The sequence below is a fragment of the Furipterus horrens genome, unplaced genomic scaffold (assembly GCF_987537825.1).
Source record: "Furipterus horrens unplaced genomic scaffold, mFurHor1.1.pri manual_scaffold_3, whole genome shotgun sequence".
Lineage (NCBI taxonomy): Eukaryota > Metazoa > Chordata > Mammalia > Chiroptera > Furipteridae > Furipterus > Furipterus horrens.
In genome coordinates, this window is record NW_028327173.1 from 128,733,913 (window position 1) to 128,750,545 (window position 16,633).

Genomic DNA, 16,633 nt, shown 5'->3' on the forward strand with positions numbered 1-16,633 from the left:
GATACCCTATGATATCACCTAATACAGGAAACTAATGAACAACACAAACAAATGAGCAAAATAGAACCAGAGGCATGTAAACAAGGAGCAGACTGACAGTGACCAGGGGGGAGGGGAGGAGAAGAGGGGAGAAGAGGGTTAAGAAGGGGAAGGGTCTAGTCAAGGAACTAGTATAAATGACCCAAGGACATGAACAACGGGGTGGGGGTTGACTGTGGGAATAGGGGTGGGAGGAGTGGGGAGGAGCAATGGGGGAAAGAGTGGAACAACTATAATAGAAAAACAATAAATAAATTTTTAAAAACACTGCTAGGGCAGTGGAAGACTGAGGGTCCCCATTCCCTTGCTCCCCAGTCGCCTTGTTCCTATGGGCCCTTGAGTAGGTCCAGGAATTTCCTCTCCCCTCCACCCCCTTCCCATTTTTCCCCTCAATAAACCCACTGCCTGCTCCCACAGTGGTCTCCGAGTGGTTTCTAAGAGCAAGGTTGTTCTGACACAAAGGAGTTCCCATAAGACTACCAGCTGATTTCTCAAAAGAAGCTTTGCAGGCAAGAAGGGACTGGCAAGAAGTATTCAAAGTGATGAAAAGCAAGGACCTACAACCTAGATTACTCTCTCCAGCAAAACTATCATTTAAAATGGAAGGGGAGATATAGTACTTCCCAGACACGATAAAGCTAAAGGAGTTCATCATCACCGAGCCATTATTATATGAAATGTTAAAGGGCCTTATTTAAGAAAAAGAAGATCAAAACTATGAACAGTAAAATGACCACAAACTCATAACTATCAACAACTGAATCTAAAAAACAAGAACAAACTAAGCAAACAACTAAAACAGAAACAGAATCATAGATAGGGAAATCATATGGAGGGTTATCAGGGGGGAGGGGGAAGAGGGAGAATGGGGAAAAAGGTACAGGGACTAAGAAGCATAATTGGAAGGTTCAAAATAGACAGGGAGGTGTTAAGAACAGTACAGGAAATGGAGAAGCCAAAGAACTTACAAGCACTACCCATGGACACGAACTAAGGGGGGAAATTGCTGGAGGGAAGTGAATACCAGGCAGAGGGAGCAAAGGGGAAAAAACTGGGACAACTGTAATAGCATAATCAATAAAATATACTTAAAAAATAAAAAATGAAATATGTACATTATTACATTATTTGAGAAAATGTATCTGACATCAACTTAGTTGTACAACCAAGAAACCTGAAATGGATGTCATCCGACTCCTTCCTCTCCTCTCTCATGTCCAATCCATCATTAAGACCTACCAATGTTACCTCCTCCTCCATTTCTGCTGCCAATACCCTAGTCTAAGACATCATCATGCTCTCCTGCTTAGGTTACTAATAGCCTACACTAGTCTCCTGTGCTCGCTCTAACATCCCCTCCACCCTCTATGCAACAATGAAGTAATTTTTAAGCAAAACTGATCATGTCTATCTTTTGCTTAAAATTGTTTCCCATTGCCCTTAAGATAAATTCTAAACTTCTAAAATTCTTGACATGGTTTCCCGAGGCTGTGACTCTCTCCCTCTCCCGCTGACTACCACCTCATTGGCCTCCTTTAGGCTCCTTCACCTCCCTATGCTCCTTTCCATTCTGACACAAAGGTTCTTGCTCTCCAGGAGCTTCCATTCTAATGGGTGTGGCGGAGACATGGAGGGAAAGGATGATAGATAAGATGATAGAACAGATAGATAGATTATAAGAAATAAGAATTTGGGGCTATAATTATTACCATGAAAAAATAAAACAGAGTAATGAGACAGAAATGGTGGTTGTAGGAAGGCAGATGTGACCAATATTACTCCTCAAGGAAGTCTTCCCTCAACCTTCTCATTAGGATCAGTATCCTGCTTACGTTCTCCTGACAGCAGGATTTCTCCTTTGCAGCACTTGTCATTGATGTAAATAAACAACTCAGATGGTCTTATTCGCCAGTATATTCAAAATTCCTACCAGTGTGACCCATAGCAGAGAGTTAATAAACACACTTGAAAGGAATAACTTGAGGTCTCCCATTTTCACAAACTGAGCCATAAAATAACAGGCCATTTAATATAATCAGCTACCCTATCTAACTCTGCCAGAGGCCAAACCAAGAGTCACCAAGAGAAACAAGAGAGGTTATCTGTCCCACTCCTGCTCCACCAGCTGTAGCAATCCCTGTCACCTTTGATTTACTACTGCCTATGTCATAGTCCCTGAAATGTTTTATCAGATACACACTTAAACAACAGCTGGCTTCCATCTTCCCTATCTAATCATGTATAAAAATAAAACATCATTTATATTACCGCAATCATTTCCATGGCAAATAAAAATGGCAGAGCCCTGCCTGAAGGACCTCTAGGAGAAGTAGCAGCTTTGCATGGATTTTTGTCAAAGGCAGATGTTAGCTATAAAAGTTCCATTTATAGGACTTGTTTCCAAGCAAGTTTATTCTTTCCTGACTTCAATTTCCTCCTTTAAAAATGGCATTTGGTAGACTCTAGATGCTCAAATTTCCCTTTTTCTTTTGATTACTTATAACATCTTTTAGTAATATGAAATCAGACCCTTTTTTCTCCACTATAAAAACAATTTCTACTACCAGAATACTTTTGCAAGATTCAGTGCTCAAAACATGTATTATTTATAATGGAGAAATTCTTTTAAAAGAATTAATATTCACAAGCTCTTTGGTGAGATCATTGTAAGACAAAATTGGGAGCTAATTAAGCTGAGTAATTCTCACTAAATGGAGGGAAACAAGTAATATTAAGAGTTGGCTCTTTAGTTGGTCCAATGCCTATAAACCACAGTGTCAAGGGAAAGTTCTACCCTAGTATTGTTGCAAGTATCCCTCTTATTCCAAAAATGTCCTTCACTCCCACTTCATCCCACCAGAGTAGTCTGATCCTTCCTTTGAAATTTAATCCTTTGGAAAAGAAAAAGAGACCAGCAATCTAACTAAAAAGCCTCTCTGCTGTTTAAAAAAAAAAAAAATGCAAGTATACAAATTTACCCCAAAACATCCTTCCCCTGGATTAGTGCCACCCTTACTTATGCACAGCTGGTGTTTGCTCACTAAAATACTCTGTTCATAAACAAGACCCCTCTATTCTATTATCACTGGCATCTATTAATTTTCAAATGGTCCCCACCATGATAAAAGTCTATGCTATGTAGCTTTGGAAATAACTATTCTAGTCAGCATCCAATTCATCCTGACACAAATTTGTTTTTTATTCCTCAGAGAACTAAAAGAACAAAGCTTACCACTATTTTAAGCAAAAGAAAATAAGGGAATTGGCTAATAAAATAACAAGCAGACAACCACTTAAAACCAATGTGCTATACCAATTAGAACATTTAAAATCAATGTCAATTTTTAACTCTACAGTTTTAGCAACTTAGCCAAATCTTACAATATATGTATTCCTTTATCACAACCTTAAAGAGTACTACTAGTTAACAGACCATTTTCTCAAATCTACTCTGATTTCCTAGGTGATTTGATTCAATTCCATAGTTTTAAATACCACCTATACTCTGATGACACTCAAATTTATATCTTCAGCCCCAACTTCCCTGCGCTCTCGACTTATCAACATGTCCACTAAGGTGTCTATTAAGCATTTCAAACTTAACATGTATTGTGAGAACTAATTTTAACCTCCAACCTCTCCTTCAGAAGCCTTTTCCATTTCAGAAAATATCACTACCAAGAAACTTATAAAGTAATTAAATTCTGGTATATGCTACAACATGGATGAATCTTGAAAACATTATGCTAAGTGAAATAATCCAGATACAACAGGACAAATATTGTATGATTTCACTTATATGAGGTACCTAGAAGAGTCAAATTCATATAGAACAAAAATAGAATGGCAGTTGCCATGGGCTGTGGATGGGCGGAACAGGGAGCTACTGGTTAACGGGCACAGTGTCAGGGATAATAAAACAGTTCTGGAGATGGACAGTGGCAATGGTGTGCAACAGTGTGAATGTACTTAATGCCACTGAACTATACACTAGAAATGGTTAACATAAATGTTATGTTATATAAGTCATTTTACTACACAAACAAAAAAAGGAAAACAAGAAACCATCTCCTTCCTTCACCATCCACATCCAATCCTCAGGAGTCCTCCTGCATGTATCTTCAAATTGTTTTCGTAACCTACATACTTATCACTACCTTTACCAAGGCAGATGACAGTCCAAGCTACTGTCTTTAGCCTAATTTTCTGTATTAGCAACTAGTAAGTCTCCCTGCTTGCATTCTTATTTCCCTACAGTCCATGCGCTACACAACAGCTGCATCTTTTAAGGGATAAATTAGGATCATGTCACTGTCCTCATCAAAAATCCACATCATACTCAGAAAAAAGTTCAAATTTCTACCATGGCGTATAAGGCTCTGCGTGACATGCCACTGCCTACCGCTCCCCTAGTCTGCTCTAGTCACACCACCCTTCCTGCTATTCTTCAATCTGAGCTGATCCACCTCAGAGCTCTCCCTGTGGCCCAGTTTCTCAGTTCATTTAGATCTCTGTGCAAATGTCTTCGGAGAGCCCCTTTCTGACAACCCTATCTAAAATGGCACCTCCCACTGCTTTCTATTTCCTTACACTGCTTTATTAGCTTTCATTACTCCTATTGCTACCTAAAAGTATATGTCTATTATATCTCTCCCACTAGAACAGCGATTTTCAACCTGTGCACCACAAGAATTTTTAAAACATGTAATCCCTGATTATTTAGTCAGGAGCAATGGCCTCTTTTCCCTTAGATTGTCAAATTTTAAAAAATAACAACAGCCATCCAGTACAAATGAATCAAAATTATACCTTTTTTTTTCCAGATAAGCAAACAATATATTTTTTGTTGTGCCGCAGAATTTTAGTAATTAGTTTATGTGTGCAATGAGATGAAAAGGGTTGAAAATCACTGCACTAGACTGTAAACTCCTTAAAAATAGGAACTTGGATTTTTTTTAACCACTATATCTCTGGGACCCAGAAAAGTACCTAGCACATGGTAAGTATTTAGTAAGTACCCAAACAAATAACTGCAAGTATCTCCCTTTGTAGAAGCTCTGATCATTATACACTTCACTTCTATTTCATAAAACAGGCTTTCTTGGAAATTAAAGGAAATCATGTTACTTGATGCAAGCAAAAGGAAGTCTCAATCATCCAAGTTCCCATTTTGCCTTTTTAAATCAGTCAGACCTTAAAAATGAAATAAACCCTTGGAAATGGGCTCACAGCACAAAACTCTTCTAACAATGTGAATTCCAGCTCAATTTTTTAAAATTAACTAATTAAAAAAAGACTCTTCTATCAGCACCAGGCAAGTCCTCAGATAGCTTCTGCTCAGATCTTCCTCCCCTACTCACCAGGTCCTCACCAGCAAAACAGGAGAGATTGTCAAGGTTCAGATTTCTAAAGATTAGCATAAATATAAAGCCTTTCCTAACTTCAGCTACCAACTGATTATTTTAAAAGATGCTATTAAATGTCTATAATATCTAAATATTTATAATATCTAAATATTTAATTACCTTAATTCCTCACAGATGCTTTCAAATTTTATGTCTCCGACACCATAACTTAAACCATATTTCACCTGGCAATGGTATGATAAAATACCCATGCCTTAATTTCTTTGACAAGTCCCTCTCCAGCACTAAGCAGGTAAATGGAAATTTAACATTTGTTATTCCATTGCATATACAAGCACAGAAGCCAACAGACAAAATCACAAACCAATGGAATTATGCCCACCCAAAATGACAATCTGCATTAATGTTTCTTGGCAGGAATACTCTTTAGCTGCATAAAATGCTTTAAATAGCTTAACAGAAATATGATACATCTATACCCTAAACTCCCTTAAGTTATATTTTCAATTATTTTTGAAGAAAATGCATATGTGCAGAAGAGGATTAGATATGTTAGTCATCTTTTATTTAAGCCACCCCAAATAGACCAAAGAACAGAACCAGATCGAACCTTGGTCAGTTTCCATGGTGACTGGCAAAGAGCCCCATCACAGTCCAGATAACACACCAGCACAAAACGGAGAGCTAAAGACTGTTCCAGGGTTTGGAGAAACCTTATGTGTCTTGTTCAATTCAGGAAAAATCTAAACACAGAGCAACCCTGTCTCTATGCAGGGGATCTAGATTGCATGCCAAGACTACCTGAATACTTTCCTACCTTAATTTAAGAATGTTACATTGTTTAAGAGCCACAGGCAGTAAACCAACTTGTCATTTATTGGTCTTAGAAAATTCTAGTTTGTTATTTGTCCTGACAGTAATAAAATCATCTTTCAAAGCAATAGTAGGATAGTTCGTCCTTCCAGCTCAGCTGAAAATAGGTGGTTATACTTTATCACTCACTAAATTAGAACAAACTGCCCACTCTCTTAAAGCAGCTGTTCAATATATTTACATAAATACAAAGGAGACTTATGTCCTTTGGGAAGACAAAAGAGAAGAGACTTTCCAAAGATTAAGAATAGTATCTAAAGAACTATTTAAAACAGCAATCCATTTTCTGTAAAATTGGTTGATGTGATTCATTTGGCAAAGCATTTGAGGAATGAAGGAGGAAGCAAACTTACAATTATTTTGTCTTATTATACCAACAATAAATAAAGACTCTTTGAAAAGTCTTTTCCCTTTCATCTGAACGCTCATTGACCCATTTCTGCACAGCATTGCTGACCCCAGCCCTTTCCCACAGTGAAACTGCAAAAAATGAACTATCACATGTTCCTGAACAGAAAGAAACAGGCTGGAATGAAATCTGTAATGTGAAATATTTCATGGCCAAATTTAAAGCTTCAAAATGCCACAACCAAAAACACCATACTGATTCCAACTTTACTCTCATAGACTTTAATCTTATCAAAGTTTGTTTTAAATCGAATACTTGCCCATTTCCCCAAATTCTCTGGCACACAAGAAACATATTTCAAACATGTTTTTGAGTTTTGTTGTATATGTTTTAACAGAAATAAAAATGTTGAAGCATAAAATATAAACTCCCTCATTTGAAAGCTTGTCTAAGCATAATTCTCCCAAGGCAAAAAAAAAAAAAAGGCTACTTGGTAATTTTATAGACAGTTGAGAAAGCCAAGTAATTAAGTCAAAGTCTTTGGAGTATTCCACCAAAGAGTAGTCTGTTTTCAATCATCTAGTGAGCATTTACTCAGCACATACTAATGGGCCAGGCAATAGTAGCAGATGATTTAAAAAGCAGTCTATGACCTTGTGGAAGCTATAGTCATTCTAATATCAGGAGAAAAACATATGAAGCAATAAAAGAAGGAATTATTTGAAACCATTAAGAAGGCTTCACAGAGGAAGAAACAAGCAAAAGAAGACCTGAAGAATTAAAGGAGCCAGGTGAAGAAAGCAAGGAAGACAGTCAATGCGAAGCAGTACTTGAAGCAAAGTCAAGTGCAGAGTGGAAATTTACAGAGCCAACCTTCAGTAACTAAGCTAGGCAATTTGTATAGAGACTTGTATGAAGTAAGAACTATCCTACAACCAATACAAGGAATCATTATTTAACTCAAGATGGGAGAGATTATAAAGACCAATTAAGAGGCTACAAAATATTCTTAAGTGAAAGCTGACAAAATACTTACTTAGGTTCATGAAAATAGAGAAAGGAGATAATTCTCAAGTTAAAAGGCCAACACTTAGTGATTGATATATAAAAATAAACTAGGATGAATGAAATGAAAGACAAAGATGATATCAAGATTTCTAAATAGGACATCAGCAGATCTGATGTGGTGGTTTTAAAACATGGCCACATTATTTTTTGATATCCCTTCCATCAAGAAGTGAGGTCTATGTCTCCTTCCCTTAAACTGGGAAGACACGTGAATGCTTCAATACAGAATTTAGCCACGGCTTATTTTGCCTTATTATATACCAACAATAAATAAAGACCCTTTAAAAGCTTTTCCCTATATAGTTTCACAAAAAAACGTCCAGCTTCCTCCTTATTCACTGGGACACTAACTCTTGGAGTTCTGAGCCACATGTATGAAATCCAATTACACCGAGGCTACCATGCTACCAGGAAGCCCATGTGACATGGTAAGGACATGTAAAGGCATCCCAATTAACAACAATCTCAGCTGAACTCAGCCTTCAGATCATCCCAAACCAAGCACCAAAAACGTAAATGAAAAGCCTCCAGGTAATTCCAGTACCTAGCAATTTGAGTCTTCCCTGGTGAAGTTGCAAACTCTGTAGAACAGAGAACGCCATCCCTACTGTGTTCTGTCCAAATCCCTGTCCATAGAATCTGTGACATTAATAAAATGGTCGTTGCTTTATACCAAGTTTAGGGTAGTTTGTTACACATTGATAGATAATGGAGGGTAACGTTAAGTGAATTATTAAGGAATACAGGTTTTGGAGAGGAAGAAAATCATGGTGGTTCCATCTTGATCATTTAAATCTGACATATCAATAGAACATCAAATGCAGATGTTGAATAAACTACTGAAAATAAATATGTAGACTTTAGAAGAGAGGCAGACACTGAAGAAGCAGTATATGAAGACAAAGGAAGGATACATGAGAGTGAAAAATAAAAATGTGTAAGAATGGAGTAATATGAAAAGTTAGAGAGAAAATTCAAAGGATCAGAGAAAGAGAGAAGAATCAAGACAGAATGATGCTGTGAAAGCCAGACAAATATTCTCTAAGGTGTCAGCACCTGTGGTCAGCACTATTAAGTGCAGCAGGAAATCAAGTAGATTCAAGAGAGAAAGGGAACAAATACATATATTTGGCAGGGTCGGTAACTAGAAGAGAAAATTCAATAGCATGTGATAAGGAGTCAACTTACAGAAGTTGAGAAATAAATGAGAATTGGGTAAACTGACACCGCCAGTGTAGACTACTCTCTCTTGTATGGCTATAATGGGAAAGTGACAGAGGGAAGAAGTTTAAGGGGTTCCAAGGGTTTAAAAAAGATCTGCTGATTCATTCACTTATCAGCCAACAAATATACATTTATTTTTTCCAGTGTGTATGAGTAAAATGGTAAACCTACAGACCAACGCAGAGGAATTAGTAAAGAGAAACTGAAGATAACCAAAAGGAATTTATGAGTCAGTCCTAAAAAAGGCAAGAATAAAGGATAAAGAAACTGAGAAGAGGTTATCAGATTTGTAGTCTCTTTTCTCAGAGGCAGGAGGATAAGATCATGATAACTATAGAAAGATATGCTTTATAGAGGGAGGGAATAGTAAATAAGTTATCAATGAAAAGTCATATTAAGATCCTCTTTCCAACTGGAAATGACAGTCTCCCAAACAGTCACTCAGGTTGCAGATTAACTAAGAAGGAAAACAGAGGCAGGCCTTTTTCAATTCTGTATCCCCATGACAAGCAGAGTACCTAGAAGATGACAGGATGAATTAATGAATGAACCTATATATGAAAGAATAAGAAAGAAGTAATTCATCAGAAATCTATTCATTCTTTTCATTATAAACTGATAATCCCCCATATAGCCATCACAATTATCAAATATTTGCAAAATATTCATCAGCTATTATAAATATTTTCATTTCTTATCTTAAAATAAATTCTTAGTTTTAGTAAAGACCTTTGCTCTAATTACAAATATATTATCTGGGTCTCTCCTCAGTAAATGTCAAAATTGGTGAATTTAAATGCACTTCCCAAACACACTTCTTACCAAGAATTACCTTTGAATTGAAGAACATCCCAATGGACTATTTTATATATACTCCCACCCCATCTTGGGGTTTACACAATCCAGTTTAGAGATTAGCAAGGCCAACATTAAAAATAAAATAAATAACTTACTGGGCCTGTATCTCCTAGGCCTACAACCCATCTTATCAGGTCTTCCCACTTCTGTACTGAAAAAAGATAATCATCAACCCATGCAAAAGACAGGAGAAACAAGTTAACAAGGTCTCAAGCAGATAGTCTGCTGGCAGATCATAGTTCAAGCCAAACATGCTAATCCCTAATCAAAAACACTATTAATTAAGTATGCAAGTTATATAAAATTGATCTTTGTTAACTGTATATAAATTAAAGACAACAAGATAGTAGTCAATCATAAAGTACTGTATTATGTCAGATTATCTTTGAGTTATCCCAATGTGCTACACAAATTACCTTGATTTCTTCATCTTAACTTCTACACTAACTTTGCTACAAAACATCAAGAAATAAAAAACTACACTTTCCTCAGGATCATAGAATACTGAAGAGCATATTAAGGAGGATTTTATAAACATATTTAAAAACTCTTAAGAATGCTAAATGTTTTCTGAAGATGTAGCCCAAGGAAAGTCTTACTGCTTTTTCTTTCTTGTTGCCAATTTCATATAAAGCATTAAAGATGAGGCTGCCCTTATCCCTGCTCCCTAAAAGAAGGGAAAAAAACAACAACAACCAGAAATAAAAAAAATTCTGAGCTACCATCTCATCAAGACGAGTGGCATTTAACATAAAGGAATCAATCCCTTTTTAACTATTCTTTTCATCCTTTGATTTCTTATTACATAGTTGCCTCACATTGTCTTAAGACTCAAAGCTTTGACTGAAATAACCAAAATAAAGATCCCCACAAATTTATCTACCTTCCTACCCACTGACTTTTCCCTGTATTGTTTTTTCTAAGAAAAATGGGGTCCCTTCCCCAGGATAACTAAGTACTCTAATAAAAATTATTTTTTTAAATGTATTACTGACTCTTACTTCAATAAGGTTGCATAAACATAGATTTTCTCTTCCAAATGCCCATCGAAACAATAAGAGAAAAAAAGTTTACAACTAAATTAAAACACATAAACACATTAGAAAACAAAAAAGGGTGCCATTGCAGATTAGAGTGTTAAAAACCTCATGATCCATGCTTCTCAAACTTTAGCATGCTTCAGAATCACCTAGAGGGCTGGTTAAAACACATATTGCAGGACTCCACCCTCAGGGTTCCTGATTCAGTAGTTATGGAGTGGGGTTCAAGATTTTGTATGTCTAACAAGTTCCCAGGTGACACTGACGCTGCTGGTCTGAGGGCCACATTATAAAACCCACCATGCTAAGTAAACAGAGATCATTAAAAGTAATCTTTTTATTAATTCTACTTAGCATCCTCAGAGAGATTCAAACAAATGATACAGCCATTTTTTAAGTGGGTAGGGACTGCAACTGGAAAATAAAAACAGTTCTCAAAAACGGAAAAATATAATTTCTGAATTAGAAAAATTGGAAGGACTAAATAACAACTAAAACCTAATACAGCAGTGTGGAAAATAGTCTAAGACACCTTCTAAAACCCAGAACAAAAGACAAAGTGATGGAGAATGTGAGAGAGAAAAAATTAACTACCATACAGGGTCAGTATCTATGTAATAGGTATTTATAGAACATATCACAAAAAGTAATCAACGAAGAAATTTCCCCTAAGCTGAAAAAGATTAAAGCCTTGATCCTATGTGGCCAATTTCCAAGCATGTAAAAAAAAAAAAAAAAAATTTAAAGCCAACAACCAGGTGCATATTTGTGACATTCCTAAACTTAAAAAACAAAGAAAACTCTGAAAGCTTTGAAGGGGAAAAATAGGTTATTACAAAGCAATATAAATCAGACTAGCATCAGACATTTCGTCAGAATGCTAGAAAAAAATAGAATTTAGTTTTCAAGATTTAGAGGGGAAATTATCTTAAACCTGAAATTCTACATCTAGTCAAACAATCAAATATGAAGGCAAAATAAAAATATCCTTCAAAATTCAAGAATTAAGAAAGTTGATTTCCTATCTATATTCATTTCCTACTTGTACTGTAAGAAATTATCACAGAAGTCCAAAATGGGTTTCAATGAGCTAATACTTGGGTGTTGGCAGAATTACATGCCTTTTCTAGCTTCTAGGGTCTGCCTGAATTCTGCGGCCAGTGGTTCCCTTTCCTTTTCATCAGTATTATTAAATGTAACCAGTACTTACAGCAGATTTTTGAGTTTCTTAAAGACATGCATATGACTAGAGCTACACTATATAGCTTCTGACAAAGTAAATGAAAAACATCAATATGCTTTTTATCATTGTCTTAAAAAAAATACATTAGTATTATTATTCAGATATACCTACCGAATCATTTGCTGCCAGTGCAAGTGCAAGGTTCACTGTAAGAAAAAAAATTAAATTTAGTAAATTTTCTACTAAAATTCATTTTGCCTTCTAGTATTTTTAATGTAATAACCAAAGCACAGAAAATTTTAATATATCTCATTTACTGGTAAGAAACAAGGACATGGAGAGAATTCAGGAAGTAAAAAAGACAAAAAAGAAAATATTCCAACATAAGCAGTAGATGCTTATTAACATTTCAAATAATCCATGTATAATTATTTTAAATAATCCACTTTTTTAAAAAATGTAAATGGTATATATAGTTTAATTATTTTCAAAATAGGAAGGGATATTTACTGAAGCACCTACTTACTATGTGACACCATACATTTTCTCATATATTTATTTATATATTGTCACATTCCATGGCAATAGATAATATTCTAACCAAAACCAATAAACAATCAGTTTTAAAGAAGTGCTAGCCTACAGACCCATCAAATTATATTGCACAAAACCGTGGCTTCATCATGAAAATACCTCTTATCTTTAACCAGTCCAAGTAATCACAGAGCGTGCAAAAGGACTCACACCACTGATAACAAATAAATACACTCTGAATTTTCAAAAACAACACAAGAGGTGGATTCTAGAACCAAAGACTAAGAGTTTCTAAATTTTAAAAACAGAATATCAAATAGATGCATTGTAGGCCCTTAGGAAAGCAAAAATGTGTAGTATATAGCATAAATTTATTAAGAACATTCACTAACTAATCATTTGAGTAATAATATATTATCTAGTAAACAATAAATTGAGGGACTACCATCACTACAATACTTAGTAAATCTTAATTTCTTCAAAGATCTGAAAAACTCTTCCACAATTACCTACAGGTCAAAATGGTAAAATATTGAGCTAATAACACTATATAGTTGGATTTGTAGCTAGTTGTACAACTATAAAACCACTAGACCACGGAATTACTAAATAAAGCTGTAAGTCAAGATATAAGGTCTCGAAGGACGTCACAAAACTCTACCTGGCCCTTCTTATTTCAAAAGGCCATTGATAGCAATAGAAATAAAGAATTTTAAGGTTATATATATGCCCTAACTTTAGGTTAATAATCTGAAAAAAAACAATCAAAATGTAATCTTGTCAGTATAGAACCAAGCCTAAATTAACAAAATGAAATACAATAAGGTAGTAATTTCCTTTAAAAATCAACTGCAGAAAGATAGGCTAGATAAGACCTGAATTAGGAGCCATTGCTATTGAAATGGCTGAAAATTAAATGTAGCCAATAAGATATAAGAACTTTATGACTCCAAATTAATAATATTCTGTTGAATAGGATTGGGAGAAGGGAAGTTACCCTTTCAAATTATTATACTGGAATTTTTTTTTTTAACAAATAAAAGGTTTCTTTTGAAAAAATTTGGGACTATCTGATTATTAGTCTCAGATGGTAACTCTTCTTTTTCTGGTTGCATTCTTTTATGGGTACTAAAATCAGCACTTCAGTCACAATGTAATCTACAATCAATTAAAAAGAGCTACCACAATAAAATATTCTCTGCTCCGATATATTAATATAAAAAATATAGATAAATAATTACATTACATATTTTGAAGCATCTATACTGACTCTAAATGCTGAAAATTATATTATGGTTAAGTTAAAAAGGTCACAATGTAAACGAGCTCATTGCAACTACACGTACAACTATATATATATGGAAAAAGACTGGAAAAGAGCATAAAAGAACAAAAAGTCACTAGATGTTTAAAATTAATAACAACATTAACCCGATACTGAGCAGTTACTACATAGGAGACATTGGGCTAAGTTTAGTTTAATTTACATAGCTATCCCGTGAAAAAGTTATCACCACTGCCTTTTACAGTTAACTGAAGATCTGACAGGCAACCTGACCACCTCTTCCTCAGTTAAGGAATCAAAGGCCTGGCTATGTACCTAGTTTTGTCTTAACTCCAAAATCTGAGGTCCTTAATCACTACTCCTGATACTACATTCCAGCTATTAAGAACTCCACAAATACTGGCTTTTTAAAAACCAAATCTATAATTTTAATACTATTCGCTCACCAGCTGGCATAAGTTCCTAATCAAGATCAGAATGAATATGCTATAATACCTGCTGTAGTAGACTTTCCAACTCCACCCTTTCCAGAAGCCACAACTATAACTTGTTTAACACCTTCAATAGGTTTCTGCTTTGGAAGTCCTCGGGACATGATTTGTGTTCTTCTTTGTTTTAGGGTGTCATTCTCAGCTCCAGATAACTTAAAAAAAAAGGGGGGGGTGTTAAAATAAGCCATCTCCATTATCATGCTGCAAAAGTAAAAACAATTAGGCGTTTGTGATTAAAAGATTTCATTTCCAGTCCAACTCTGATCATTTCTACTATTTAGGCCTTTAGTGCTATTCACCTACTGCTACTGACCATCATCGTAGAAACACGTTTTTTAAGCTGGAATTTATCTGAAAAAGACACTCTAAGGTTAAAAATGGTAAGTAACGCCTCTTGACGTAAATCCTCCATGTGTTCTCCTCTTAAAACTACTTTCTAAGTTAAACCGAGAAAGCAATGTGCAAGTCACACATCCGTGTTTTAAATATCTATTTCACGTCCCTGCACACCTCGGCCGATCCTACCGGGAGCCAGCCTGGAACGCGGGGACGTCCCGGGGACTGGGGACTCACTGAGCCGCCAAGTGGGCGGGGGCCAAAGGCACTTGCGGTCCCGCCGCCCCGGCATCTCCGTTCCCCCCTTCCACCCCTGCCCTGCTGCACCACGGACCTGGCGCCGACAAACCAACACTCGGCTTCCCCCAAGTGGGGCACAGGCCCTGCCACCGCCCCGAAGCGACAGCCCACCAAAGAACAGCACACGCTGCCAAGACCCCATGTCAGAACACAGCCCTCAGCCCAGCCCGGAAACTGTCGCGGGCGGCGCCGAGTAATGACGTCACGTGGCAACGCTCGGCTTCCTCTCCCCAGCGACAAGGCTCCTCAGATTTTCTTCAGCCTAGGAGCCCGGCTTGTTTCAGTCTCCCTCTAGCCACGTGCAAACATTTTACAGTGTTTTACCAAAAGCTTGTAAAGCGTTTTCACATACCTCAACTCATTTGATCCTCACAGAAGCCCTGGAATAGGTAGATAGGAGACTAGGTAGAATCCTCTTTTGTTTTCATTAACAAGAAAATGGAGACTTAGAAAGTTTAGAGACTTGACCTGACTAAAAAGAAGTAAAAAATGGTGGAACTGAAAATGACATCAGAAATGAAAGAGAAGTTACAAATGAAAGAAGATAAGTTACAAGTGATACCACAGCAACACAAAGGATTGTAAGAAATTATTGTGAACAATTATATGCCAAGAAATAGGACAACCTGGGTAAAATGGACAAATCTCTAGAACCGTACAATCTGCGAAAACTAAATCCAGAAGAAGCAGAAAGCCTGAATAGACCGCTAACAACTAATGAAATTGAAGCAATAATTTAAAAACTCTCAGCACACAAAAGCCCTGGACTGGATGGCTTCACAGGTGAATTTTACTAAACATTTAAGGAAGAACTAACTGCTATCCTCAAACTATACCAAAAAACTCAAGAAAAGGAAAGCCTCCCAAACTCTTTGTATAAGGCCAGTATCATCCTAATCCCAAAACGAGGTAAAGACACTACAAAGAAAGGAAGAAAACTACAAGCCAGTATTTCTGATGAACATAGATGCTATAAACCTCAACAAAATATTGGCAATCTGGATTCAGCAACACATTAAAAGGATCATACAACATGATTAAGGGGAATTCAACCCAGGGATGCAAGGATAGTACAATATTTGCAAAACAATAAACATAATACACCACATAAACAAAATGAAGGACAAAGCCATATGATCATGCCAATAGATGCTGAAAAAGCATTTGATAAAATCAAGTACCCATTTATGATAAAAACACTCAGCAAAGTGGGACTAGAGGGAGCATACCTCAACATAATAAAAGCCATATGCGAGAAACCTACAGACAACGTTATACTCAATGAGCCAAAACTAAAAACTTTCCCCTTAAGATCGGGAACAAGACAAGGGTGTCCACTCTCAGCACTCTTATTCAACATAGTACTGGAAGTTCTAGTCACAGCAATCACACAAGAAAAAGAAATAAAAAGCATCCAAATTGGAAAGGAGGAAGTAAAACTGTCATTATTTACAGATGACATGGTAGTGTATATAGAAAACCCTATAGACGTCATAAAAAAACTACTTGACCTAATAAGTGAATTTGTCAAAATAGCAGGATACAAGGTCAATATTCAGAAATTGATGGCAGTTTTGTACACCAACAATGATATATCAGAAACAGAAACTAGGAGGGAAGAATCCCATTTACTATAGCAACAACAACAACAACAAAAAGTACCTAGGAATAAATTTAACTAAGGAGG

The 16,633-nt window shown here is 36.2% G+C and overlaps 1 protein-coding gene across 2 annotated transcripts in view; it reads right to left on the reverse strand.

Moving 5' to 3' along the window:
* The window catches only part of NUBPL (NUBP iron-sulfur cluster assembly factor, mitochondrial), a 222,913-nt gene extending 207,791 nt beyond the window's left edge, over positions 1 to 15,122 (reverse strand). For both annotated transcript variants that reach the window (XM_090271859.1, XM_090271860.1), the window contains exons 1-3: positions 14,981 to 15,122; positions 14,315 to 14,462; positions 12,172 to 12,206 (exon numbers count right to left, since the gene is read on the reverse strand). In XM_090271859.1, the coding sequence (XP_090127985.1) occupies positions 12,172 to 12,206; positions 14,315 to 14,462; positions 14,981 to 15,088 (291 nt within the window). In that variant the 5' untranslated portion in view covers positions 15,089 to 15,122. The remainder of the gene's footprint in view (positions 1 to 12,171; positions 12,207 to 14,314; positions 14,463 to 14,980) is intronic.
* Between the last annotated feature and the right edge of the window lie 1,511 nt (positions 15,123 to 16,633).